The 26,959-nt window shown below is 42.8% G+C and overlaps 1 protein-coding gene across 1 annotated transcript; it reads right to left on the bottom strand.

The window, feature by feature from the left end:
• Window positions 1-1,444: 1,444 nt before the first annotated feature.
• Window positions 1,445-25,153, bottom strand: LOC147206688 (uncharacterized). Its single transcript, XM_086109197.1, has 2 exons — window positions 24,778-25,153; window positions 1,445-2,352 (listed from the first exon to the last, which is right to left on the bottom strand). The coding sequence occupies exons 1-2, from the start codon at window positions 25,114-25,116 to the stop codon at window positions 1,969-1,971; spliced, it is 723 nt and encodes a 240-aa protein (XP_085965323.1). The 5' UTR covers window positions 25,117-25,153; the 3' UTR covers window positions 1,445-1,968.
• Between the last annotated feature and the right edge of the window lie 1,806 nt (window positions 25,154-26,959).

Raw genomic sequence — 26,959 nt, 5'->3', positions numbered from 1 at the left:
ACTCCTTTCGAGCGCAGAAGCACTAATAAAGACGATGTGTTCATTTTCACTAATAGAGGCAGCACTTCCGCTGCCTAATTACACTGGTCAGCTAATGTGCGAACCCGAGCATGTGGCACATACAGCGGACACATAAATCGTACTTACATACGCGCCACTTTTCGGAAGATGATACTTGGGGACATTGTTAGGAGGGAAAAAAGTTGCCTTTAAACTCCAATCGTAATTTTAAAACGATATTTGCAGCACCCGGAACCAATGTTTGGTGGCGACTCGCATGACTGCGGCATTGAGAGTTGATGATGCGGAAGCTTGTGTGTGCATTGAGTTGACGCTACCTCAGTTTGGGGGTTTCTTCTGAAAAGCGAAAAAGGCAAAGTTTCGGTGAGTAATTGATGTTACAGAATAATTGTTTTTTAAAAATAATTTTTAAAAAAAGAAACCGTAGTTGTGACAGCCCTAATTGTTAGCCAACGTTAATCTGGGTTTCAACAACTCGGAGCAACTTTGTTTCGATTTTGGCTGTTACATGATATGTGGTGCGGGGGGGGGGGGGGCGGTTACAACAATCACAACGCACACGGTTTGAGTTTACAAAAAAGGAATCGGGTGGCAAAAGAATACGTCATCACAAGGCACAGGCAGGCAGGATCACTTAACACTGTACTTACTATTTTGTATGTGCTTTATGTCTATGCCCTCCAAGAGTTTTTTCATTGAAATATTTACTGTGCTGTTTTATGACTTTAATACCGCCTTAGGTAAACACCGCATTTCCATTACGAACAAAGTTGTTAACCGAGCCCCCCCCCCCCCACATTGTACCGTTTCCTTGCATTATGTAAATTAGTCAAATTGTGATGTCAAAAATGTGCAAAATTCACAACGGCTCGCTCCTTCATCCGATGGTTGGTATTGCATTGGGTGTTAGTTTGATAGAGACATCTCGCGAGCACATGGGGCATGGTTGGCGGCGGCCGAGACGCACGCGCGCTCCTACTTTCGCGCATATTCTCATATTCTCCCTTCAACGAGTTCACTTCAGCTCATCAAACAAACATCCGCCCCGCCGTCACAGAGGTGCGCCGTATCGGCTCACCACACGCCGACTTTGCGCTTCCTCCCCGACGTCCTGCGCCCCGCCGCTGTAATTAACTGTCAAGTCGATCCGGAGGAGAGGCCTCGGTGTCAGAGTGTCAGGATGCTTAATTAGGAACCTTCGAGGTGTTGGAAGCGAACAAAGACCGACTCACCCCGGCAACAACCGCGACACGCTGAAACACTGCCTCTGATTAACTTCAATTAACTAAGCCCTGGGAGATAACTCTGTGTTTTTCTATGCTAATGCTCTCCCTCAGCTGACGGATAATAAAGACCTCGGACCTTTTCCAAGAGGACCGGCGAGAAGCTGCAAATAGGAAATCAAAGTGCAGGCTGGTGTTTCAGAATCAGAATCAGAATCATCTTTATTGGCCAAGTATGTAGAACACACAAGGAATTTGTCTCCGGTATAACACGCTGCATTAGTATCGTCGTAAACAACAAATCATTGAACCATTTTAAAGTAACCAGTAGCAGTATTTGTAGTACAAGAAGAGTGACTACGTCAGTGACTGTTTAAGGAGTTAATGGCTAGAGGGAAGAAGCTGTTTAAGTGTCTACTGGATTTGGTGCGCATGGATCTGTAGCGTCTGCCTGAGGGGAGTAGCTGGAAAAGGTGGTGGGCAGGGTGCGGGGGATCCAGGAGGATTTTCCGTGCCCTTGTCTTGATTCTTGCAGTGTGCAAGTCCTCAAGAGTGGGTAGGGCGGTGCCAACGATTTGTTCCGCCGTCCTAACTGTCCGTTGAAGTCGGATTTTGTCCTTTTTTGTGGCGGCCCCAAACCAAACCGTGATGGAAGAACACAGGATTGATTCGATGACTGCCGTGTAGAACTGTCGTAGCACTTCCTGTGGCAGGCCATGCTTCCTCAGGAGTACATCCTCTGCCGGGCCCTTTTCAGGATGGAGATGGTGTTGACTTCCCACTTCATGTCCTGGGAGACTGTGATTCCCAGGAACTTGAAGGTCTCGACGGTTGACACAGGGCAGTTGGATAGTGTGAGGGGCAACTGTGGAGAAGAATGTTTCCTGAAGTCCACGATCATCTCTACAGTCTTGAGCGTGTTCAGCTCGAGGTTGTGTCGGCTGCACCAGAGCTCCAGCTGCTCCACTTGTTGGCGGTACGCAGACTCGTCGCCGTCTTTGATGAGACCGATGACCGTGGTGTCGTCTGCGAACTTTATGAGTTTGACAGCTGGATCTGTTGAGGTGCAATTTGTTTCCCCTTCTTTGGTACGTTGCGGAAAAGAAGCCTGGGTGGGCATGTGATAGCATCAGTAATAATATTATATACATATCTGTCCATGATATTACTTAATTACACAGCCGCGTCTGGACACAAAACACTGCCTGCTGGCGGTTATCTTGCGGCATATCAAAGAGGCAGGACTAAATTCCAAAGAAAAGAGCTCATATTTCGGCACTTTCCATTTCCTGCATTCACATTTTCAACCTCTTTTCTCTGCGACCTATTCTTCATACCTTGGGGGCGGTCATGTTGTATCAAAGTGCGTGTTTCTTTTCATGCCTCAGACTATTTCCCCTCCTTGTTTCCCTCTTTCAACATCAATCCCAATGTCCTCGCCATTCAAGCAGCATGGTAATGAAATACAGAGTGAGTGTGCATGTGTGCCCGAGTTGTTGCTCATTCCTCTCGAATGATTAGAAAAGGGGGCTAAATTGGATATCCTTGGCTGTCCAAATATGGATAAAAAGTTGCTACTTCAGTAAGTCTAACGGAAGGCGTGGCTGAAAGCAACTGAAGTGGACCATCATGGGGGGAAAAAAATTACAGTTGGTGATTGCTCACCACATAACAAGCGATTGAGCACCACATTTTTATGGACACGCTGCACTAACCCACATAGTGTTTTTCATAGAAGCGCAAAAACATGGTGCGATTGTCAAGGAACAAGTTGCTGGCCATGTCCATCCATCCATTTTCTAATCCGTTTATCCTTACGAGGGTCGCAGGCGTTCTGGAGCCTATCCCGGCTGTCTTCGGTCAGTCGGTGGGGGACACCCTGAACTGGTTGCCAGCCAATCGCAGGGCACACAGAGACGAACAACCATACGCGCCCACACTCACACCTAGGGACAATTTTGCCTGTCATGCATGAGTTTGGAATGGGGGTGGAAACCGGAGTACCCAGAGAAAAGCCACCCAGGCACGGGGAGAACATGTCAACTCCACACTGGAAGGCTGGCGCCGGAATCTAACCCTGCACCTTTGCACTGTGATGCCAACCAGTCGACCACCGTGCCGCCGTGGATGACCATAAAGAAAGGGAAATGCTTGAGAATTTGGTCCAGCCGGTTGGCTGACTGGTGTGTTTTTGTATGCATTTTTGATCGGCTGTTACATAAATCGGGGTGTATACCTTTCACAATTAACAGTTCGGTCCCGATTCACGGCACCGGTTCAAATAAGGTAGGAACCTTGACAGCGCTGGCAAAATAAATAAATAAATACAACTTGGTTCATTATTATCACACGGCTTGGAGATGGCTTTACCCTTCTTGGAAATGAAAGCAATCTCCTTCTCCACTCAAGAACCTCATCGCCCTCGCATTCGGTGTCCATCTAAGTGCAGGAGAAAAGCAGCTGGACAAACGACATATTGGTCTCCTCCGTAGTCGCAACCCCAAAGTAATCAAGTCCACGCTCTGACCTTCCAGATCATCCGCCCACTACATCCAACCCTGTATAACTACACATGCAGATACGGTGCTCCTCCATAGCAACCTGCTGCAATTTAATTTATATCTGATGAAAGGCCTCCTCCATAGCCGGCCCACTCATGAAAATGGGATTCAAAATTAAATGAATAAATGGACAGGTGGACTGGGGGATGGAAGTCTAGAATTTTGCACAGGGGAAGAATTTGATTGGCATTATTATTATTATTATTATTGACTCCAAAGCCGACATATAAAATGGTTTCAATTAGAGCTGAGAGGAATCTGAGAGAGTCAACTAAAAAAAAAAAAACAGTCATTTTCATATTTTCATTTTCTTGCACTTTTCATTTTTAGGTACTTTGAACATTAGCAAAAACTAGGGGATACAAAGCCTTGTTTTAGCGTGTATTCAAATGGAATGAACAGGCTGCATTTAGAGAAAATATGGTAATTGAAGCATAACAACCTCATCTAGGTTCTTATTCATTCACAACAGCAAAACAAAAGCACATAAAAAAGATTAGCCCTTGTGTCAGCTTTTAGCAGCACAACAGTTTTGTTTGCAGCCTTGCCAAGTTTTCTTTCTCTGAAAAAAAGATGTCAAGAGCTTCCATTCCAGTCAAGTGAGTTAGAGCTAATGGCGCTATTGTTGTCGGTCTACAGTTAGCCTTTTTGCTATGGCTAAGGTTTTAGTGAACTGCTGCCATTTTAGTTCATGCGTGGTTGGTACTGTGGCTTGGGAGGCCCAATCATCATTAGCAATGGTCTTAATGGTAGCATGGCTACAGTTTTGTTGACTACGAGTGCTAATAATGTCCCATTATTGATCAGCTAGATTTAAAATAGGCCCATAGGCTACTCATGTGCTTGGTGGCTGACTACTGCCCGCTGGCACCAAGTAAAACTTTTTTTATTTAGTTTAAACGATAAAACTGCTAGCGCTTTAGCAAACCATCGACTTATTAAGCTAAAGCTAACGTTTTACTTAGTTGCACCTTTGTTGAACCCGACCGTTGGTGTTTTATGCTAATCAGCATGAGCAACGGAAAATGTATGCAATCATAGATTGGGGAATAAAAAACACAAATCAGACATATATTTGTGAATGAGGAACTTCCTGTTAGATTAATCAGAAAGGAAAATGACAAAGTCAGACAGGAACATGTTCCTGGGCTCGCCGAAGAATATGATAAGCCAGATCGAACGCAGTCCATGTTTCATGATGCAAATAAAGGTCTGACTAACCAACAAATGAAAAGCAAAGCTCAAATGTATTCTTGAAACCAGCAATCCACATCATATTTAGTTTCCTGTATGGTTAGTGCTCCTGACGAGAATATAAATCTTTATGGTTCTCCAGGTTTTCTAGATAAATAAATTTGGCTACAACAGTGAGTGTTTTAGCTGCAATGCCACGTTTAAAGGTCCGACATTTGAGCACGTGAAAGAAAAAAAAAACATGTTCCCGTTATATTATTGTGTGTGAGGTATTTTGACATTCATTTAATGTAGGAATTTAGTTCTATTCACATGTTTGTGTGTATTTGTTTTGGACCTCAGCCTCTGCAGTGTAATAACTCTGTCATGGTATGTATGGCTCCTATTAGACATGCAAAACAAGGCCTCCCATTCAAATACATAAAGGGCAGGCCAATGACATGTTCATTGTAAAGACAAGCGGTATTTCTGTCGACATTTCTAAAGAGTTCGTCCTTTAAATTGCACTTCTTCGAGGTGAGCGCTTGAATGCAGCTCGGTCTGATGAAACGGTGGCCCGAGCGCCGTCTGGTCGCTATCTCAGGTGACGCCCCCAGACAACTGATAACGAAACTAATTAAGGGCTATGAGCTCGAGAGAGAGTCGGAAGATTCGTTGGGACGGAAATGAGGCGGCGGGATATGTGCATCTTTAATGAAGGTGACGTTTCGAGGCAAATTGGATCATTTAAAAAAAAGCGGGGGGGAAAACGTGTGTTGGGGGCATGGTGAAAAGAATTCCTTTTTACTCTCTGGCGTGGACGAAGAAGAGGGACTGACAGAATCATTCTTTACATTGATTTCAGAGGACACGGAAAAGGAATGGCTTCCATCAGTGGTACAGAGGGCGAACAAAGACTTTTCAGTGGCAGGGCCTACGAGCAGAGATAAATGCTTGACTGAAGGCTTTTCTCCCAGCTGTAAGACCCTAATGATCTGCGGCCGTCACACCGACATATCTCTTGTGCTACATGAGGCCCAGTGACATACATAACACCCGGGTCCATCGCTTAGATCATAGCCATATTTCGTGCGGCCGCCGTTTCTCTGCAGGTCACTATTATGGTGCCCCGGCAGGGAAAATAGGAAGGAAGCGCCGAAACGCAAGGATTGTGGAGTGTGCGTGTAATGTGAAGAAACCCTGGCAAAAAAAATAAAATAAATCGCATTTTTCTCAGTATAAATGTGGCATTATTTGTCGACTGGTTAGCATATCTGCCTCACAGTGTAGAGCAGCTTTATACAGCTTTTGATTACTTGGTGTTGTGGCGAGTGTGAATGAGACCACACCATTTGCATTCCGTTGATGCCGGGTGGATTTATTACATTATGCGATGAAAGAAAATAACTCCTGAGCCATGTTTTCACTCCCATGTGCACCAAAATGTCATGGGCCCACACTAGGCACATTGGCCACAAAAACAAAACAAAAAATGTACTCACAAACAGGGGCCAACGCAATGTATCTCGCCTTTGACTGAGTCAATGTTTATATGTTGTTGTGTTTCTGCAAACAACACATTGATCAACCAACCTCACTGTAACGATGACAGGCTGTTCTGGCCCTGGGACGGGCCCGCGATACCATCAGCATTAATGCGGGCAATCCAATCGACCCAAAGAGGATTAATTATGTTTATCTTTTAATCCACAAAATGGAGCGGTGTGCATGCCTCTTAGTAAACAGCAGCAACACTCCTGGGCCTCCGGTTCTGTCAACAACAAGCAGGGTGAGCACTTTGTCAAACAGCGAACAGCAAAATGAGCTCCTCGTGTCATGGCTTTTTAACTGCCGACACCTTTGCCCTCCCTCCGCGCTTGGAATCTGCAGCAAGCCGCTGCGGGAGAGCAAATTAGACTTGCAATTACCGCCGCTGTCATTAAAAATAAATAAAAAAATAACCCTGGCGAGGATATCAAATGAAATACAAATACGGGCGTTAACCACAACCTTCAGCAAAAGCATCCTTATTAGCGCTGCACGCTCAATGCTCTCGTACGAGCCGGCAACCAAACGGCGGTGGTCATTAAAAACATATCCATCTCAATTAGACGGTGCATTAAGGCAATCCCGGGCGAGGAATTTTCTATGCCTACAACTCCTTTCAGACGCACGACAAAAACCTGGCACGGGGAGGTAATGAGCCTGGTGCTCCACAGATGGTAAATATGCTCAAACTGCCTCCGATAGCCTAATTAAAAAGGAGTCTAACATAACATCCGTATCGATTATTTTGCTTCCATGTGGCGCCACATGCAGGTGGAAAAAAAAACGTCCATAGTTGCTGACTTATTTTCCATAGGAGGGCAAGAGTATGGCCTTCCACATCAATTATCAAACAAGTTAGACATGTTATAGGAAGGAGGAGACATGGTGAAATTCTGCCCTCTACTCAGTGCTATTCGACTTTTTGTTAGCATCATAGCTCCACTTCATGTAATTTTATGCTAGTCAAACAACCCGTTTCTAAATGAACTTTCACATACTTCAAAGCGTGTTTTTTTCCCCCCAGGAATTTATTTTGTCCTCAATGGTACTCTATTCGATAATACACGTAATGGGTTGAGCAGGTGATGAGTATAGACTCATTTTCATTTTGGAAGGCGCATCGTTACCACAGAAAGAATGGCGGGTTCGATAAAATGTACACAGGCAACTTAAGGATCTCGAAAATTACAAAAAATAAAGTAAAATAACGTTACCATATGGAAAGTAACATTCCGCTCCTGATGGGATTACAGAGTGGGAGGAAGATGTTACTAAGTGGTCCATCTTTACTTTCGTTGAAAAAACCTAGCAAGGAGGACTACATCTTCATAGCCAACTCTACTGGCATCACAAGTTGAGCAACATAGCCCGCCAGTCTGCTTTTTTATTTTGTTGGTTGTTATATTACAAATTGTTGTGACGGCTATCTCGGTGGGGGATACTTTTAAATTGCCGAGGTGTTCTGGGATGCCCAGGAAAACATTACAAAGTAAGAGCTTGAGTTACATGGAGCTAGTGTCATTTCAGCTGAATGAGTTAGCTATCAGTTACTAGCTAGTAGTTGTAACAAACACCATGCCATTATTCCAAAATTCCTGACCACTGACTCAACATTTCAAGACATTGAGGTTAAGCTAAACCAAACGGCCACATTAACTGACCAGATATGAAATGAGCACCACAAAACGCAGGCATTGTGTCCTCCGTCCAATCTGCGCGCTTAGTAGCTAGCATCCACAGGCTTCTCCTGTGTGGAGATTGGTTTCCTCTTTGAAATCAAACAAAAATTTTAACGCCTTTCTACTCCGATTTGTACACCCGTACACACCACAGCATGGCATGTTGATATAGTTTGAAACTATTCAAAAATTATTTTAATTCCATGCTAAAAACATAAATACAAAAATAAATCTAAAACACACATGTGCCCCCCACGCCTCATTTTGAACAGCTTTTGATGACGTTGAATGGAAATGTGTCCATATTTTCACTGAACTGAATCAAACTGATGCACTCGACTCAAAATCGGCTGCCTAAATTACCCATCATATTGTGAATCATGCTAATTCAGTATTCGAAAATATCAATGTGATGGTTTGACGACATTGTGAGCTTGTCATTTATCTTGCTACATGCTGTAACAAATAAAGTATAGGTATAGACATAAATGGACTAATGTGTATTGGTTTTAGGAGGAAGCCAAACAGATAAAATGGGTCAGTCGGTTTTTGAGTTCCCACGGCGGCAACAACGTCAGAAAGTCACGAAGTCAAGCACTTACCGGTGCCTGGCCTATAACTATAAAACAATCACTAAAAAACCAAAAATAAAATCTAGACCTTTCTCCTCAACAACAACTACTTCCATGACTACCTGTCGCTGTCCACCAAGTTGGCTGCAGGGAGGTCTCTCGGTAATGGCAACCCCTCCAACGTCTCCATCATCGTGGAAGGAGTCATCCGTCAGTTTACGACAGCGCGCAAAAGTGGCTGACGTGCCACCTCGGAGTCTGATGGATGGGACCCATCGTTGCACTTGCCACCCTCCTTTTATGTGTCCGGCCAGGCCGATCCCTCTGGTCAAGCAGACCACCCTCTAAACTTCAATGAGAGCTCCGACCCCAACCTCCGGTCATGTCTAATGACAGAAAATAAATTGTTGGTGTAATATACTGCCTGAATTGCCTTTGTTTGTGAGAAATATCAGGCCTCCCTGCCGGCGGAGTGCGCCTTCTTTTCTTTGGGAGATAAACATCTCTTGTGATTGATTTGATTGTTTCTTTCACCTTGGCAAAAAAAAAAAAAAAAAAGAAAAAAGCACCAAACTAGAAGTGGCGTCTGCCGTCATACTGAGATGAACGAGTCCACACGGTCCCAATCTTCTTGAGGAACAACATGACCTTGAAGTGCTTCTGATCAGTTGCAACCACGCTGCTTGGATTTGCGTGTCTTTCTCTGCATGACTTAAGTCTCATTTCATCTTCAACAGGCCTGTGCTGACAAACTCATTCGGGGTATTAAGGAACTATGTGAGGTTTGCTGCCAATTACCTGTGAAACTGGTTGAATCAGAGCCGAACTAATATCCAGTCGACGGGTATTGCAAAGGAGTGTTAAAACTTCCGATAAAAAGTTTTGCAAAGTGCAAACTACGTCCAAACATTGTTAATATGGCCTCCCGAGTCTCGGTCTCCAAACATTCTAGTCTGAGCTCCTTCCTGAACCTGTAATCTCAGCATCTTCAACGCCGCTACCTCCAGCTGCGTCTCCTGATCATATCGACCCGTGTGCCCAACCACACAACATTGCTCGTCTCACCATCGATCTCGAACCCTTCCTCTCAAATTAACTTTAATTCCCGTATCGACTTGCGCTAAACTGTGTAGTTGTACCCAAGTTGTGTGTGGACCTTTTCAAAATGTTTGTAAAAATAAACATTGCTTTCAGATGGCGGGGAAAGCAACTGACTATCGCTGACCTGAACTGAAATGACAAGAACTTGTGTTTGGGGGTTTGCGCCACCAGAGAAGATGTAGTATGCTACTTTTAAAAGGGGCAGATGTGGAACCAAACCTTCCCCATCTGGTTTGCCGTCGGCATTTTCCCCACAGGTCAGTCATTTCGCAAAAACATATTAGCACACTGTCTTCTAACAATAGGCTAGCCATCCATTTCACCGTCCAAAGAGCTCTTCTGCACCATTAATCCAAGACAAGGAGAAGTCAATTAATTAGCCATCGGCTCAACGATCGTGTTCATTACGTCCGAGTTTCCACCTCGTCTATTTTGTATTCAACTTCCACGTTGAAATGTATATTGCGGCCACCATTCCGTCTTGCTTTGTAGTTTACCTCACAAAATCTCTTTTCCGCAAATATGTTCAACATTCAAACGATGGCGGTAAAGAAGAAGGTGACAATCATCATTAAAACCATTTTCTCCTATTTTCTCAATTGCTCCGCATTGGTCAGATAACATGTAAGCAATTTTCCCGTTAATGTCGCATGCAAACTCCCTGAGCATCCTTTGGGCCTCGTTGAACAAAATTAGACCATGTACACGGCAGCCAAAGCAGTATCACACCTGTCCAAAACCTGAGCTCATAAGTTACATGATGTCAATATTTTACCCAAAATAAAAAATAAATAAATAGATGAATAAATTAAAAAAAAAATTAACTGCCTACATAACAAAATACAACCAATCATTGAATAGAGATTTGAGGCCAAGTTAGTCACTTTAGTCAGTTAAAAAATTAGTTAGTCACAAATATTTATTTAATTTAATATTTAAATTTTAATATTAAATTAAATAAATTAATATTAAAGTTTTACTGACATCTGATCGCTCTGTTGGCGTTTCCTTGAGCGAAGCTCCATCTAGTGGATGCATTGTGGATTGAGTCTCATAACGCGGTGCGCCCAATGTATGAAAAAAATTACAAAATAGGCCATTCATCGAAGGTGCGCCTCATAATCCAGTGCTGTGGAAAATACGATATGCCCATTTTTGGACTTCCTGAACGGTGCGGTACTGAAACGATAAGGGAAGTTGGAACTCGGGGGTGTCGTTGATGTTTGTAGATGAAACTAAACTGGAAAAAAATGGTGTGTTGAATTTACTCGATATTGTTTCATCAAGTGGCTGCACAAAATAAAACCATCTGGATCCAGGTCCATTTTTTTTTTTAAGTAGATGTAGCATCAGCTTTTGCCACTCCGAAAGTGTGAGGTAATGGCGAAAAATTTTGCAGCAACGTCTCACATTTGAACAAAGTTTGCGGGCAGTATGTGAAATGTCACAGGGCCGAAATAACGAGAAACAAAAAGTGCATGTCTCGGAAAAACAGTTGGCCTTCCTCCCCCCTTGGAACTCCTAATGACTCCCCCCCCCGCGGCAAATCCTGCTCGAACTCGGCTGCGGCTTACTGTAGCCTAATAAAACCTTAAGTGAGCAAAAAATGTCTTTCATAAAGCGTGACGGTTTCAACAGCTTTACTGTCTTGGTGCTGGCCGATGGCAAAGCGGCAGCGTTTCATTGGCACGCAGTCAAAGTCTCTCATCATATGGCCAATAAAACTTTACATGCCCCATGAAATCAACTATTTATTGCAAATGTGGTAACACTTGTCAAATGTGATGATTTTTTCTTTTTTACATATGAATTATGAATAAGTACATACTTTGTTGAAACTATTTCCATCTTTGGTGCCATATTTCAATATGACTTGGTTAGTAAGACAAACAATTCAAATAATTTCAATTTCTGGACGTTGCTTGGAGCATAACAAAAGCTCTCGTTTCTTTAAGACGCTTTATCTTGCAAACGGTGGATAGGATATTGCCTACCTGGACCATCTCATCGACAGAAAGGTTGCGGTGCAGCCAGAACAATAGATCAGAAGCGTTATCAATAAATAATTACATTTAAATGTCTCATAATGAGTTGAGTTTGCTGACTGGGCCGATGTTTATGACCTCCGATGAAGCCGTGTGCACTAAGCATCCATAATCCAGAATGTCATAAAAAAAACTGGCCCCTTCATGGCTCTCGGCGGTCTGCCTGCTATGAGGACCGGCGTCCTCCATTATACACTGACGACATCGACAAATATATGCTAACGCAGATATTTACTTTTAAACGCCGCGATGCCTCAGCACACGAGGTTTACTTTTAGATGGAAAAAAAATATGATTCTAGTGTAAAGGTTAAATATGATATTAAAACACATGAGAGAGCGTTTTTGGAAAAGGCCAGACAGGACCTAATCTCGAGCAGTGATTCCAACTAGTGTGCCGCGGGATATGATCAATTTTTACTTAGTTGGTGAGAAAATTATTTATTCACAAATCATGTATCTTTGTCCATCCATCTATGCCAGCAACTTATAGTGACAGAATGAACAAATAAATGAACTACTCGATGGCAAAAGGTATGCAATTGACATATGTCAAGTCAACTTGAGTGTCAAATGTGCAACATACAGCACAGATGAAATTACTTTCCTCTCAACCACAGGAGAGAGAGGAGCCGCTGCGGGTGCCCGCGTCTCCTCTTTTGGTGAGAATTTTGTTTGCCGATGTGCCGTGCGATTTTTCAAACTCAAAAAAATGTGCCTTGGCTCAATAAAGGTTGGGAGTCAGAGGGTGACTGGTCTGACAGCGTGTCATTCACATCCAGTTGGAGCCTCACGGAATATGCTGAATCCATTGTCTAAATTGGCCGAGACTGAAGATGTTTATTATTTTTTACTTTTTTTTAAACCACAAATATGACAGGCTGCAAAGTCAATCACATTCTCTCGGATCATTTCGAGAATCTAATTTGATAAATGGTACGAGTGGAGTCAACCACAATCCATAATTCCCAATAAATTGACGAATGGATTCTTCCTAACTCAGTTGCTGCCACTGTTGGCAACACTGTGAACCATATTCACAGTGTATACCAGGTGTGTACCGTAATACCCGCAAATAAGCTTTTCACAAATTCTACTATTTGCATTTTTTTGCCTTTCCGAAGCTATTAGCCCAAAAAATTAACCTATTCGCATTTCTGTGGACTTTCTACATTGTCAATAGACGCCTACCGCACAATTTAAAGAATAATCCATTATTTAATAGATTTTTCTGGCCATTCAGCGTTCAACTTCAAAAGGTGCTGTCAATAAAAGCTTCTTTCGGCCAGGACCCAAACGCCACCTCGGAAACACACTAAATTACATATTTGAAATTGCATTTTAACGCAGTGTGTTTTTGTGCCTCCCACCAAATGCACTTCACTCCTTCCAGAACCCTGACATGAAGCCAAGTGTACCACGGCAGAAACACATGCTGTTTAATCCAAATGTGTTTGACACAAAGGTGACGGAAAACACTCCTCCAGGTAGGCTGGCCTCTTATCGACACAGTTGCCTTCTTAATTATTCATCATCGTGTGTGTGTGTGTGTGTGTGTGGGATGCTGACAACTGCGAGTCTTTTGTGAACTGATGTGTGGGATACGACATGCAGCAGGTGCGGCGACGCCGCTGCACAGCAGGAGTCCACGCGAGCTGCACCGAACCCGACAAGGGTAAACACACACACACACACACACACACACACACGTGAGGGAGTGTTGCAAGACATAGGGGAGTCACTTTGATGGTGTCACGCAACGAACGTCGGAGAGGAAATGAAAAGACAAAAATCACCGACTGTAGCTCATTTTTATGCTTCCTTGCCAGGCAACCTGTGAGACAACACGCTGCCTTCCTTTTTCATCACACCGTGGGGGCTCCGGTGATGGCAGGTGACAGGCCAAGTACGTTCTGTCACGTCTTGATGTTCACTCAAGCCCTCCTCCCTTTTGTTTAATCACAACGTTTGGCGGTACCCCGACGCATGAGTACGACCGAATAATTTATTGGATTCAAATCGACATTGCAACGGAGTGGAATGCAGTTTTCAGATCGCAAAGGCTTTGGGGGATTAAAAAAAAAATACATAAAGATTTCGGTTGGCATTCATTAATGTAGTGTCTAGGTACATTCCGTGTGAAAGAAGTACAGTGCACGTCTTTAAATACATAAAAAAAAAAAAAAGGGGACCTTAAAAAAAAAATCGCATTTTAAAATCACAATATAGATAGAATGAGATTCTTTTTTAAATTGGAAGCATGGAACAATGGAAGCAGCTAACATCACCACAAGCAGCCATCAGTTCATATCGGTTACCTTGCGTTTTTGTGCTGGCATTTTTATTTCATTTTGGTGCAGGCAGTTTACCAAATTTTAGTTTTAAAAAAAAGTGTATGCTGAAAAGATTTAATATACCGTACGTTGACCGGTGTCGTTGCAAAATCCTGTGAACTTGAAGACATTCATCATGCTCATACTCGATATTGGTTTCCGAAAGTGGGTGTGGTCACTTGTGTGCGGCGGGATTGCCTTTGACATACACAGCTTTTACGTTGAAAAACTTTTCAGCGTTTTATAAGGTTATTGCCGCGCTCCAACTGAGAAAGCATGAAACTATAAACCCATAAAAGCCTCACTTCTCCCCACAACAGAGATAAAGCGGGAGGGGCACTCCAGAGGCTCGCTTAACCTTTAGGCAGCAAAGCATGTCTGCAGCAGCGTGATTAGGGGAGGAAACATCGCATTACTTGACATCTCCCTTCCTGTAATAACAGGTCCCCCCCCAATTTATGAACACTAGAGAATCTCACAACAGGATGATAAGGTCACATCTTCCACCATAAATCCAAATAGAACCTGGTTTGGAAGGATGATAGAATCCATCATTGGTTTCCAAAAAAAAGATGCGAAAACAAAATTGTAGCTTTTACCACAGCGTCTGCAGGCAAAGTTGATCAATCTGAGGATTTCTTGGATGCCCATAAGGTTAAGAGTTCTTTGTTCCCACTAAAATTGCAAACACTGGCATCTCTAAAACGGAATGCCACAAGTGTCTACTCTAGGTCCTTTCTTGTTGAATAAATCAGGCACAAGCTAAAGTGATAATGAAATGTAACAATCACAATTCAGAACTTTTCTTTGTAAATTGTCTGTGAATGTCAAGAAATGGTGTCCCTGGGATGAAACGGTAACAAAAAGCAAATAGGATTCAATAAATGAAATCGCTCATGATAGCAGGAGAGGTCTTATTTTTGGCTATACCAAGACGTTGCTGCTGTTGTTGGCACGCAAAGCACTGTTGCCGCATGGGGTGCGTACACGCACACTATGCCACAAGATTCTGAACGTCAATGTCCATATACATCAAGTGTATGTGATGCTTGATGCCAGTCTCAAATGCAGATGGCCCTTGCGATATTTTTTGTCGACCGTAGGGAAGCGGGGGTTAATAACTTTTGCTGATTGATACAGTACTGTACATGGCTTTCGTGTAATTTTCTCACAAATTCCAGCATCCTTTGGGAAAACTTGCAATATTTGTGAACCAGGGCGCAACTGGAGAGACCACAACAAAAGCTTACCCTTGCTGAGCAATCAGTTGTGTTCTTTGAGTTCAAATTAATTGCGCCTTTGTGCATGTTTAGTTTTCGGGGATAACATTAGTGTTAATTGAATCTAAGCATTCACGCAATTAAAGTTCAGATGAAAAGAAACTAACAAAAAAAAAAAAAAGATCCATACAGCAGAGCCAAGAGTGAGTGTCATGTGACCACACCTAGGTGTCACTCTTAGCGACAGGGGGAGGGATGAGAAGATAGGTTGAATAATAACAACACGGCTCTCTTCGGAGACCTAACGCGGAGTAATGAAAAGGGACGCGCAGATCAGTAGACAAAATAATTCTGCCATGGCTCGTTGACTTCGGAGATGCGCCGCAGCGTTCCCCACAGACACAGATTATTTTTAATGTTTTCTCATCTACTGCTGGAACCATCCTCTTTCTATTCGCAGCAGGAAATGAGCATGTGAACGAACACAAGATGTTGGGAATCACTGTCGTCTGACTGAGTTTTGTTGTTTTGTGTCGTTTTTTTTTTTTTTACTTATGCCCATATTGTACTGTATTGCCATAGGTTGCAATAGCTTTCCCTTCTTCGGCACTCAAAGTATTTGAGTCAATCGTTTTGCCTCCGTTGCTTCAAAACGTGGTCGGCTGTACGCCACAGCCCTGTTTATACCAAAGCCGTGCGAAATTATGCTCAACCTTAATACAAGGCAGTAATATATGAAAGATAGATGTGGATTTGTCCAGACGGCAGCCATCGATCAGCAGCGAGACTCGCACACCGTTGCCGCGCCGAGCGTGTGAGCGTATACGCGATCCGCGTTTGTCTCCGATAACGCGGAGGACCACCGGCTTTAGCTTAAGGCACATCAATCAGTAGGCTATCCAGAATCCGATCCTCGCAAAACCTCCCCCCCCCATTGGACGTGGGCTGAGAGTGTATGAAGAACCCAGCGGACCCCGAGGAGAGCATCCCGGAGACGAGTGCTCTACACAGAGTAAACAGACTCGTAAAACCCACATCGAAGAGCCAATTATGCCAGCAACCTGACATCTTGTCGTAAAATCTACAGCAGGTCGTAACTATCGGACAGAGCGTGAAATACAGCCAGTTGTTATCGCCGCCCATTTGTGGCGATTAAAAGCCACCCAGGAGGCCTGCGGTGCCGGGTAAGGAGGGCATTGTGAATGCCTCGCCTCATCATATGGCACAGCTCCGGGAGGCCTCCGGAGAGATCCGCCAGTGCCAGGCCAGCCGCCGTGCAAACGGCTGATTTATCACCGGCCGTCCGCGGCTAATGCACCAGGCTCTCCAGGTTGGCCCACATTAATAGAAACCTGCTTTATTATCACCCATACTGGCATCCAAGACTCAGCAGCTTGTATTATTCATAAGATCCCCCCCCACATTTCCTCATCCAAACATGAGATACATTATGCAGAGTGCAAATGCAGGTCTGATTCATGGCCTTTTTCTTGTGTACAAACATGCGCATTGATAAGATGGAGGGATCTTTGAAATACCATCGCTTTAAAATGCAGGGGGGGGGGGGGGGGGACAGATAGAAGCAAACCGGCATAAAAATTCTATGAGCGTGAAATCAAAATGATGAATCACGCTGCCTCGTCCTCAAAAAGGTAGCTAAGTCAAGACAAAGAGAATGGCAAATGATGAAATCACTCCACATTCAATACGGGGAGGGTGAGAAATACGCCGCTTACTCTCGCCGTCTTTGTGGATTTCCGTGCACAAAACAAAAAACAAAACAAAAAACACTGACTGATGTGCAACGGTCTCCCCATTTGTTCCAGCGGGTATCGGCTCGAGCCAATTACGCCAACCCGGTAAACAATAAAGAGGCAAAGCTGTCTGACACAGCTTACAGGCAGCGGTTTGACTCTGACATTGATTGCGCTCAATATGCCATTCCAAGACGTACAGTATTCTTGTCACCCGCAAAAAAAAAAAAAAAAAAAACCCTCTCAAATTGTTCTCATTAGCAACTTGTGAGCATCTGACGCTCTTACGTCCAGTGCTATCGATTCCACTGCACAGCAGAACTCGACAGCTATTTGTAGTGATGAGGGAAGACAGCGACAGCCAAATCATCGCTGGCATTCATTAGGAGGGGAAAAGGAGGAAAGCAACGAGCGAGAGTCTATTGAAAGTTAATCAACAGCTGCCGCCGACTAATGGGAGGAAAGCAAATTTGTCTCAAGGTTCTCCCGGGGGCTCGATCGGGCCGGCGGAGGCTTTTTCCAACGCCGTAACAATCATTGTTTCCCGATCAAGATTCAGAATCGTGTGTCTATCCAGCAAAACATTTAATGATCCGACCAGTCCACTCAACATGTTTATGTTCTACGTTAGGAATGAGAATGAGAACTACAGAAGCTTTATGTGCGCACTTGCTTATTTCTTTTATTATGAGTATTTTTTACATTTCTTGTCAGTGGGTAGAGTCTTTCCCATTTCAAGTTAAGTTGGATACAGCAAGATGCAATAAGAAAAAAAAATCTAAAACAAGCAGTGGTCAAAGGTTACGTTACCAGAGGATGCTGACCAGCGCAGTTTGTACTTAACAAGACCCAAAGGAAGCATCCGTGATTATAAAATTGTCTGGTGGAGGAGAACAGGAGAGTGGGTAAGAAAACAAGAGCAAAACAAATAAAACGGTAATGACTAAGCTTGGCGTTTTATTGTTGAGTATATGAGAAATTTCCACTTGAGGTTTATTAACTTGCTTGTTCGAGATTCTTGCGGCTCCCTTATTACTTTATGTATATGTGCGGCGTTGTCATCAAGGGCGTCATCAAATGGAGAGTAGTTTTTGTTGGCGTTTCAATCCTGAGCAGTTTTATTATACAGAGGTTAACGACATTTTATACTTGTCTGACAGTTATGTCCCGATTATGGTTTATTAGAGCTGACTTTAGGAAAGGGCGCGGTACACCCTGGAACAAGTCGCCATTCAATCGCAGGGCACACACATCCATTCATTCTCACATCCACATCTGGGGTCAATATAGAGTCTTTGATTAATGGAGCAACCATGTATTGGGAATGTAAGATGAATGTTGATGTTCAATACCTTAACAAAGAAAATAGATGTATACATTTTTTTTTTTGACAGATTGAGTAAGGTGCAGCATTTGGTCCTACCAGCACGCCACCTTGCAACCTTGTTTGGAAACGACCTAGTGAGTGTTATCCGCAGTGTGGCTTTTCTGCCACCTGGTGGCTACACGACATCATTACACTTGATACATTCTGGCCAGATGAAGTGGGAGGACTGTCCACCTAATTCAAGTGCGCCTGCATCCCACATTACAAGTTGCTCCAATGCCTTAATCTTCTGCTCAGATTTCTTTTTTTTCCCCCCCAGCAAAAAACGTAACGTGTGAAAGCCTGATCCAATCTGAAGCGCCAAGGCCAGATGGAGGTCTCGCCACCAACGCTGGTAACCGTGACCTCAACAAGCTGACTCGACAGCAACGGCTGTACTGCGATCCAATAAATCTGTCTCTCTGATGGTAAAATAAGCACAAAATGCATGTGCAGCACGCAACAACACAGCAAAGAGGAGTTAGCGTGAAATGAAGCGGAGAATGACGACGCACTGCCTTGTGAAATCACACTTTTCGGCCCCTGGTCTCAAACAGTGTGCGACCGAATAACAGTGAAAACAGAGCTATGGGCTGTGGACGTCAAAAGACTGTACACCGTGATCATTCTGGTTCAGACATACAAATTGGATCTGTTCTCGACAGTATTTTGTTCCTACATGGGGAAACATTATCCTAATGTGTTTCCAAGTTGGAATGCGTTGTAGTCTATTACATAATGTAATATAAAACAATCAAATGAAAATAAGGAATGAGGGCAGGAAGAGCATGTCTTCTTTTGAGCTTGACCATAATTTATGGGAGCGCATTGAACAACAAAGGTCATGTGTAATTTTGGGCTGGGGAAAAAACAATCATCTCGATCCAAAAAGTATGTTTTGAAAGTTAGTATTTTGCGATGCATGGAACCAATTTTCTGTGTTTCTATATGGAAATTTGTTGCTCGGGAACGTACACGTGTGACGAAGAGTTGATCTGGCCTGCTGCCATTGCACTATGACGACTAAGGTAGCATAAGAGTTTTAGATTCCCCAATTACCGTATTTTCCACACAATATGACACACCTAAAAATGATTCAATTTTCTCAAAAGGCGACAGTGCGCCTTATCATCTATCATCATACGATAATTGATAGCCAACCAATGTAAAAGGATTCATTTGTGACAGCCCAAGTGCCATTTTAAAATTTAAAGAGAATAATAATATACAGCTTGTATGACAGTGTAAATGTTTTGCATCAAAATATCACAGGCGGATTCATGTGTAAAGCTTTGGCCACAAAAGCGAGTACACCACCAAGTGAAAATCGGGCCCAGTTTGCTATTTTGACTAATTTGAGGGACCCAGAAATTAATGGTTATACAAGCTATACTTTACATTGTCGCCAAGCGTCACGACTTCAGCGTTGTCCCAATCAAGTCCGAATCAAAACTTGATTTACAGAATGTCTGGTTTTACTAACTTTTTTGAAATACTGGATTTGAATGACATTTGAAGCGACCAATGACATTTCCATTCCAAAGCACAAAATATGACGTCACACGTCGGAGTTTGCACCACATTCGTACCTCACCTGACTTCAACGTCTCCGTGCATGGAATTGCCAAGTACTTAGCAGAATTGGTACGCCATTTCCGCTGAGACCGTTTTTGTTTCTCTGTAAAAAAAAAAAAGGAACGCAAGAGCAAGCCGGCGATTCCGATGAAATGCGAGAAAGGGCTCGGAGATTTGAGACTTGCTGTGATTCGGTGGCTTGGCAGGCGCCTGCTATGCTCGTGTTTTCTAATACCCAAGACGCACCTGGCTTATTACACAAGTTTATCCCTGCCCTCAACGCCTCCCTAATGTCCTGGTCTACCGCTATACAATTACTTCTCTTATTCTAGAGTCTCCTCTCTCTGCACGTACTTAATCCTTCATGTCAACAAAAAGCGAGGCGGCCTTTAATTCAGCTGCAGATGAATGTTCATACAAACCCGGCATTATTTGACCCTGTACGATATATACTGTATATATATATTTTTTTTTGTTAACAACCCTCTTACTGGGTTACTAAAGGGGCTGATTGTGAAATTTGGTTCAAAAGAAATTACATTTTTCAGCCAGGTTTCTAGGTCAGGTGAGTGGAATGCAATCAAATAAAACATGAGTTGTCCTCATACTGTACAGGAAAAGCTGTCGTTGGGTTATTACAGTAGTGCAATGTTTTTAAAGATTCTGTCTTTTCTTTTTCTTTTCTACTAGTTCACCGAGCCACGTTCCTTCTTGTAGGGGTACCAGAAATGGAAATGAGCCTTTTGGCTATCGTTGTGTGTGTGTGTGTGTGTTTACATTTTGTTATTGAAATGTTATCTTTAGAAAAAGAAAAAAAAAAGTTGTTTAATGTGACAATGAACGAAAAAAAAAAAAACACAGTTCTTTGAGAAAACTAGACCAATATATTTGGATTGCAAACAAAATGCAAGCAAAAAGTAAAGATATGTGGATAATGGGCATCCTGCCCAGGAAAAAAAAAATCTGTTATTCTATAGTTTAAACCCCAAATTACCCTCGCTACCATTTAAACACATTCTAGACACAAACCTCAAAACCCAAAAGTGCTCCGTGACAGTCACCGGGAGTGATGGTTGAGTCCGACCAACCATATCCAGCAGATGGTCCTTGCAAAAGGTGTCGCGCCGATGACTCAACAACTCCTCGCCACCCCATTGATGGAATCAGATGGCTGAGTTGTGTCACGGGGGGAAGCAGTGCCACCTTGTGAGTATTCAAAAATGTCAAAGCGCCATAAAAGAACCTGGTAAGTACATCAAGTCAACAAGACCAACAAGCTCAGCTTTCCCTGTCTGAGGTTAGTGAGATGATGGATTGCGAGAGTCACCAAGCGCGTCCTGCATCTTGAGTTTTTTTTTTTTTTTAAATAGTAGATATCTGCAGCATATGAAGCGAGTGCAGAAAAACAGCAAGGCTTGTAATTAGCATTCTTGAAACCGCTTTGGTTTTAGTTTTTGATTTATTTTTTTTCATTATTCTTAGATCGAATGAACAGCCACGCCAGGGGTTCAGCAAACTATAAAAAAAATAAAATAAAAGCCAAATGTTGCAGGATCTTAGATGCATGCTTGGTCATTTAAAACATATACATCATACATAATATATAACGTGGCTTCCACGAATGCTAATCAATTGAAGAACCGAAAAGCTAATTTAGCAACCACAATTTACAATAGGCGCATTCCCCCCCCCCTCCAAAAAAAAGTCACAGGCAACACTAACGCACCTTCAAAAACACCATTCAGTGGATTTCATTGTAAAACTTGACACGCATTTCACAAAAAGGTCCCGTTCAACAAGCAGTGACCAAATTACCCAGAAGGCCTCTCGCTACGGCCACGGAGGTCTTGAAACATTTCTTTTTTCACACCTCCTGCCTAAAACAACAGAGCAGCGTGGATTCACGGAACCCAAGCCAACTCCAGCATACGCCGTGCGCAAACTTACATAGAAGTATTTGACTTTTGAAAGCCTCTCGGCGCTCGGCCTGTAAAAATCCCGATGTCAGCAAAATGCGTTATTAGCCAGGAAGAGCCGCACGCCTTGGAACAACACATTGTCGGCCAAACCGACGTCTATGAAAACGGGGGGCAGCGTGAGGTTAAACGCACCGCTAAAGAGGTGAGGGGCAGCTAACTCCAATTTGGCCAGAAATAATATGATATCATGCGCATTAATGTCGGCTAAGAGAGACTTTGAGCGCTTGACGTGTGCGTGTGTCAGTTGAACTGGAGTGGAAATAGGAAATAGTGAGCCGGGGCGGGCCCCCCCCCCCCACCCCCACCCCCACCCCCACCCCCCCTCACGCTTGAAGGATAAACAGCTGAGATGTAAATTCCCAGTGAAAGGACAAACGGAGCAGAACCGGCGCAGAGACATTTCCAGGGCCCTCAAAAGCAGGGACATCAAATTCTCAGCGGGTGACAGCGGATTGTTTTGTTAGCAACCAAATCCCAACAACTGTCTGAACTGTCAACGGCTCCACAGGAGTCACTTTGAGCTGATTTGACTCTGATGTGTTGGCTGCTCTGCAAAATCAACAGAGGTCTTCGCTTGACTCAACACAATAAAGACCCCTGATAATTTGAGCGATCTTTCAATCTTTGATTTCAACTTTTCTGACCGTCTTGTGCTAGCCGTTTTGTAAAATCGGGAAATTGCTTGCTTTTGTACAGTGGCAATAATATGCAAAACACTCACCAGCAAAAAGAGTCAGAAACCCAGATTAGCAAAATTTTAAGATGAACATTTTCTGATCTAAAAAGACACAAGTTTGTTTCTGAAGCATGATGGAGGTCATGTCAACGCATGACATGCCTCGCATGATCTCCATCATTCTACAAGAAAATGACCCAAAAAACACTGACAACACAACTTCATCGCGAGGGAAAAGCAGAAGGTCTTCGATTGTCTAATTCACCCTCCTGAAGAGGAGCCCGAAGGGAGAAACCCCACGAAACAAAGAAGAATGGATAGAGGCTGTAGTAAAGGCCTGGAAAAGAGCCCACAAGCGTAATTATGCTCACAACCGAACAATCCAGAAGAACAAAAAAGCACAATGCAGCAGGTATTACGACAAGAGACCAATTTTTGCACACTAACAAGTAACAATCCAGACATTGGTATGTAATCTGCAAAGGAAAAAAAAAAAAAAACATCCCCCAAACTCATTGCACATACATTTGGATGGATGCCGCTTGTTGGGTTACAACATGCAGGCTTAATCTTCAAAGTCAATATTTAGCTCGAGCATCCAGTCTAGCACATTAAAGAGGCTGAAAGATTTAAAACGGCTCCAAATTCCCAAAAATAAACAATGGTGGGAAATGGGTTAAGACTCATGATGTGAGCAGGGAACTTATTCTAAACAACTCCTCTTCAAAAAAGGAGGAAATTCCGTACACTTGTGAGCGATTTGTTAGGTATGCAGATACAATCGACAGCAAAAATAGACTGTGACATCAGTCCTCAGGATTGACAAGTCCAGGAAAGTAGCACCCAAGACTCTTTCTTAAGGCCACTCTGGGTACATTTGACATCATCAGGCAAATTGCTCTGACCAACTCAACTTTACAAAGTATTTATAGAGCACTTCAAAAACAACCATTCCAAGCTGCACCAAGCCAAGTCCCCTATTGAAATTTTTGTATAATTATGTTTTTAGCCATAACGACATGTGTCACTCAAAACTAGGCAGGCCCTGCTGCCGACTAGTCGACTTGTAGTCTTCTCGACGCCACAGAGGTTTTGAGCATGGGAGTGAATAGTTTGGGGACAGGATTCCCCGTTTGGCCAAGTTGTACAACTATTACCTGGCTGTCCCACTTAAAAAAAAAAAAAATCAAATAAAAATCAAAGTCAAGGCTCAGTCATTATAATCAAACTAGATTGATGAAGTTTCTTTTTTCTTTTTTTGTACAATACAGCTCAATTTGAGCTTCACCAGTTAGCATAGCAGCTGATGCTGCGAGCATACATACACTCCATACAAACATTAGCATTTTGACCCACGAAAACAAATCACGTGCATCAACAAATTTTGCGAAAAAATACCAACACTTCAAATTGTCTTAAGCTTTAAAAAGCCTTTTGTGTGTGCGTGTGTGTGTGTTACCGTGTCCCTTTTTAAAATGAACTCAAAATAAATGGAATACTTTTCATTGGCTTTGGATTTTGAAACTAGTTGTCCATCAATTTGTTGTTTATATGTAATGAGAGGAGATGACGAGACAGTTATGGTTTTAAAGTCATAATAGCCTTCAGAGGAAAACCAGAACTACAAACAAACAACAAATGAGTCTGACATCCCTGCGGTAAGCACAGAATCCTACAATTGAATCAATATTTAATTAAAATCTAACTTTCTTTGTTCTTTTTTTAAAGGATGTATTCAGCAATGTTGTGAATTTTTTAATTTTTCAGCTGCTTGGGTATACTGTATGTAACAGGTTTGAACCAAAATATATGCAATGAGGAATAAAATATGTCATGAAAAGTGGGGATGGGTGAATCAAATTATATGACGTAATCGGTTTTGCTTGAGACTATTCATTATGAAGGGATCGATCTATCCGAAACATTTTTATGAAATGTTGACGCGGGCATACCTGGTAGTAGTCAAAGAGCTGCAGTGCAATGCTGTCCATCTGCACTAAACACTGGTGGAGCCTCCAGAGTTGCTCCCCCGGCGGCTGCACACCCTCCAGCCTTAACAGCCGAGCTCGCTGCGCCCAAGTGGATCTTCTCTCCTCCAGGGCGTCAGTCAGCGCGAGTAGCTGATCCACGCAGTCCGCCCTCGAGGCGTCCTCGCCGGGTAGAGGCTGCCCACTTCCCCGCTGGCACCTCCGGATGGTCCCCGGTTGCCTTTTCGTCTGCGGTTCCATCCTTTCATCCGGGTTCGACTCTGAGCGGTTTTGTCGGCAAAATGTGGAGCATTCGGCGCACATAGTTTGTAGTTTTGCCTCGAAGTTTTTTTACTCGGGAAAAAGTTCGAGCTTTTACTCGGGAAAAAGTTTGGGCACACTGGAAGGTTCGAAAGTGTTCGCAGTCCAGCCTTTGGAGGGAGGTGTGTGACGTCATTGCATTGACTCACCTTTCACCACCCCGCTGCTCCACTTTTTGTTTCATCTTTTAATAAATCGGCATCATTTTTGTTGTAACGTCGTTAACATCCCATCATTTGAATATATGGAATTAGACTTGATTTACTGTAAACTAGCCGTTGAACTCGTAGTGTACTAGAACAACATGGTTGAGAGTAGACCAACACAGGTCATTAAAAAAAATGGCAGCAAGAGCCCGAGAGAACAGCTGACATTTATTTGAGGTTAATTTGAGACATGTTCAATGGTCGCAGGTGTGTGCTGACGCCCATTAAACAAGGGTTTACACGTGATTGGTTCATTTTGAACCCAGCAACACGTCTCGTTTATAAGAGGATGTGCATACTTGTGCAACCACGCTATCTCAGTTATTTTTTACTTTGCAGCTTAAAGATTTCTTTTCTCCAAATTGATTTGGACAGGCTAAAGGTGGACAAAGCTTTGAAATGTTTTATGTTGGTTTTATTAGATTTTTTTATAGGCTGTGTGTGTGGACTTTTCATATCTACTGTATTGGGGTTTAACTGTCCCACATAAACCATGCACTTTCAAAATGGATGGTTGGATAAATTCATACAAAGATGGATTGGATTGGAATTTTCATGCTGTATACTGTCTCTGTTCATTTCCTCATCCAAATGATCTCCGATTATTGGTTGTGAAGGCCGGTTTGATCACACCCTTCACTTCCTGACACTTTTTGACGTATTGCAGACATCTTTGGGGTGTGGGCTCACATTTCTGGTGTCTGTCTTCTGTTTCACATGTGGCGCTCACCACTTTGAAAAGCGCACATCTGTCTGGAACAACTGATACACGGACAATGCAGAAATGTCACTCACGTCATATGAAAGTAATGGAGTCCAGTAGTTTGATATTTGATGAACTTTTTTTTAAAATCTCCTCCAAATAAACTCTTGAAATGAACAGAAGGCATATTATATATTTATTTATTTTACATGTTTTCAAGATTGTATAATTTTCATTTTTACATAAGTACTTCTGGATAATGTTCTAATTTTTAAATCCTTTAAAATGATATTCATAGCCATAATTTTAAAACAAAGTGCCATATTTTTAAATACTGTACTCTATTCTTACAAATAATTTGTTTAGAGACTCGTCGCCCAATGTTCCAAATAGGAGCGGGCGGAACTAACTAACTAACTAATTTGTTTAAACCAATAACTATTTGAAGTTCTCTGGTCAGATTGATGTTTTTATCTATGGGTTTTTTTGTTTTGTTTTTTTGTGCTGTCTTTGTAATGCTCTTCATTCATTTTAATGTATTGCTGGTTGGACTTGATGCATGAGGATAAGTGCCATCATAAATCTTCTTTTCTTCTGCTGGACACCTGATAGGAGACCAAAATCCAGCAGATGTTTTTGCTTAAAATGGCATGGACATTTTGACAGAATGATGAAATGCATCTTAAATTCGTTAGAGTGTAATCATCATCATCCACGCTTGAACCGAGCGAAGAAAAGTTGGTCATTCGAGCTCAAATCATAAATGATGGACTCAGTTGTATTTTGAATTTATTTTTTTGTGTTGACAAAATCTGCTCTAGATTTCAAGGCAGTAAAGATATGAAGATTGTTTTTGTTTTGGGCTTAAAGGGCAACAGAGAAAACTGATTTGGGTGTTCGAGAAAATCTGAGATCAGTTTTGGGTATTACGTACCCC

The sequence above is a fragment of the Hippocampus guttulatus genome, chromosome 4 (genome assembly GCF_054856545.1).
Source record: "Hippocampus guttulatus isolate MCC_2025c chromosome 4, RoL_Hgut_1.0, whole genome shotgun sequence".
Taxonomy (NCBI): domain Eukaryota; kingdom Metazoa; phylum Chordata; class Actinopteri; order Syngnathiformes; family Syngnathidae; genus Hippocampus; species Hippocampus guttulatus.
The sequence above is the reverse complement of the archived record's forward strand: the minus strand, read 5'-3'. Positions and strand labels throughout refer to the sequence as shown.

Coding starts and splice junctions, on each gene's coding strand:
- LOC147206688 (XM_086109197.1), bottom strand. CDS start 25,116: ATGTGCGCCGAATGCTCCACATTTTGCCGACAAAACCGCTCAGAGTCG. Junction 2,353..24,777: donor AGCTCTTTGACTACTACCAG/GTATGCCCGCGT, acceptor ATGCCCACCCAG/GCTTCTTTTCCGCAACGTAC.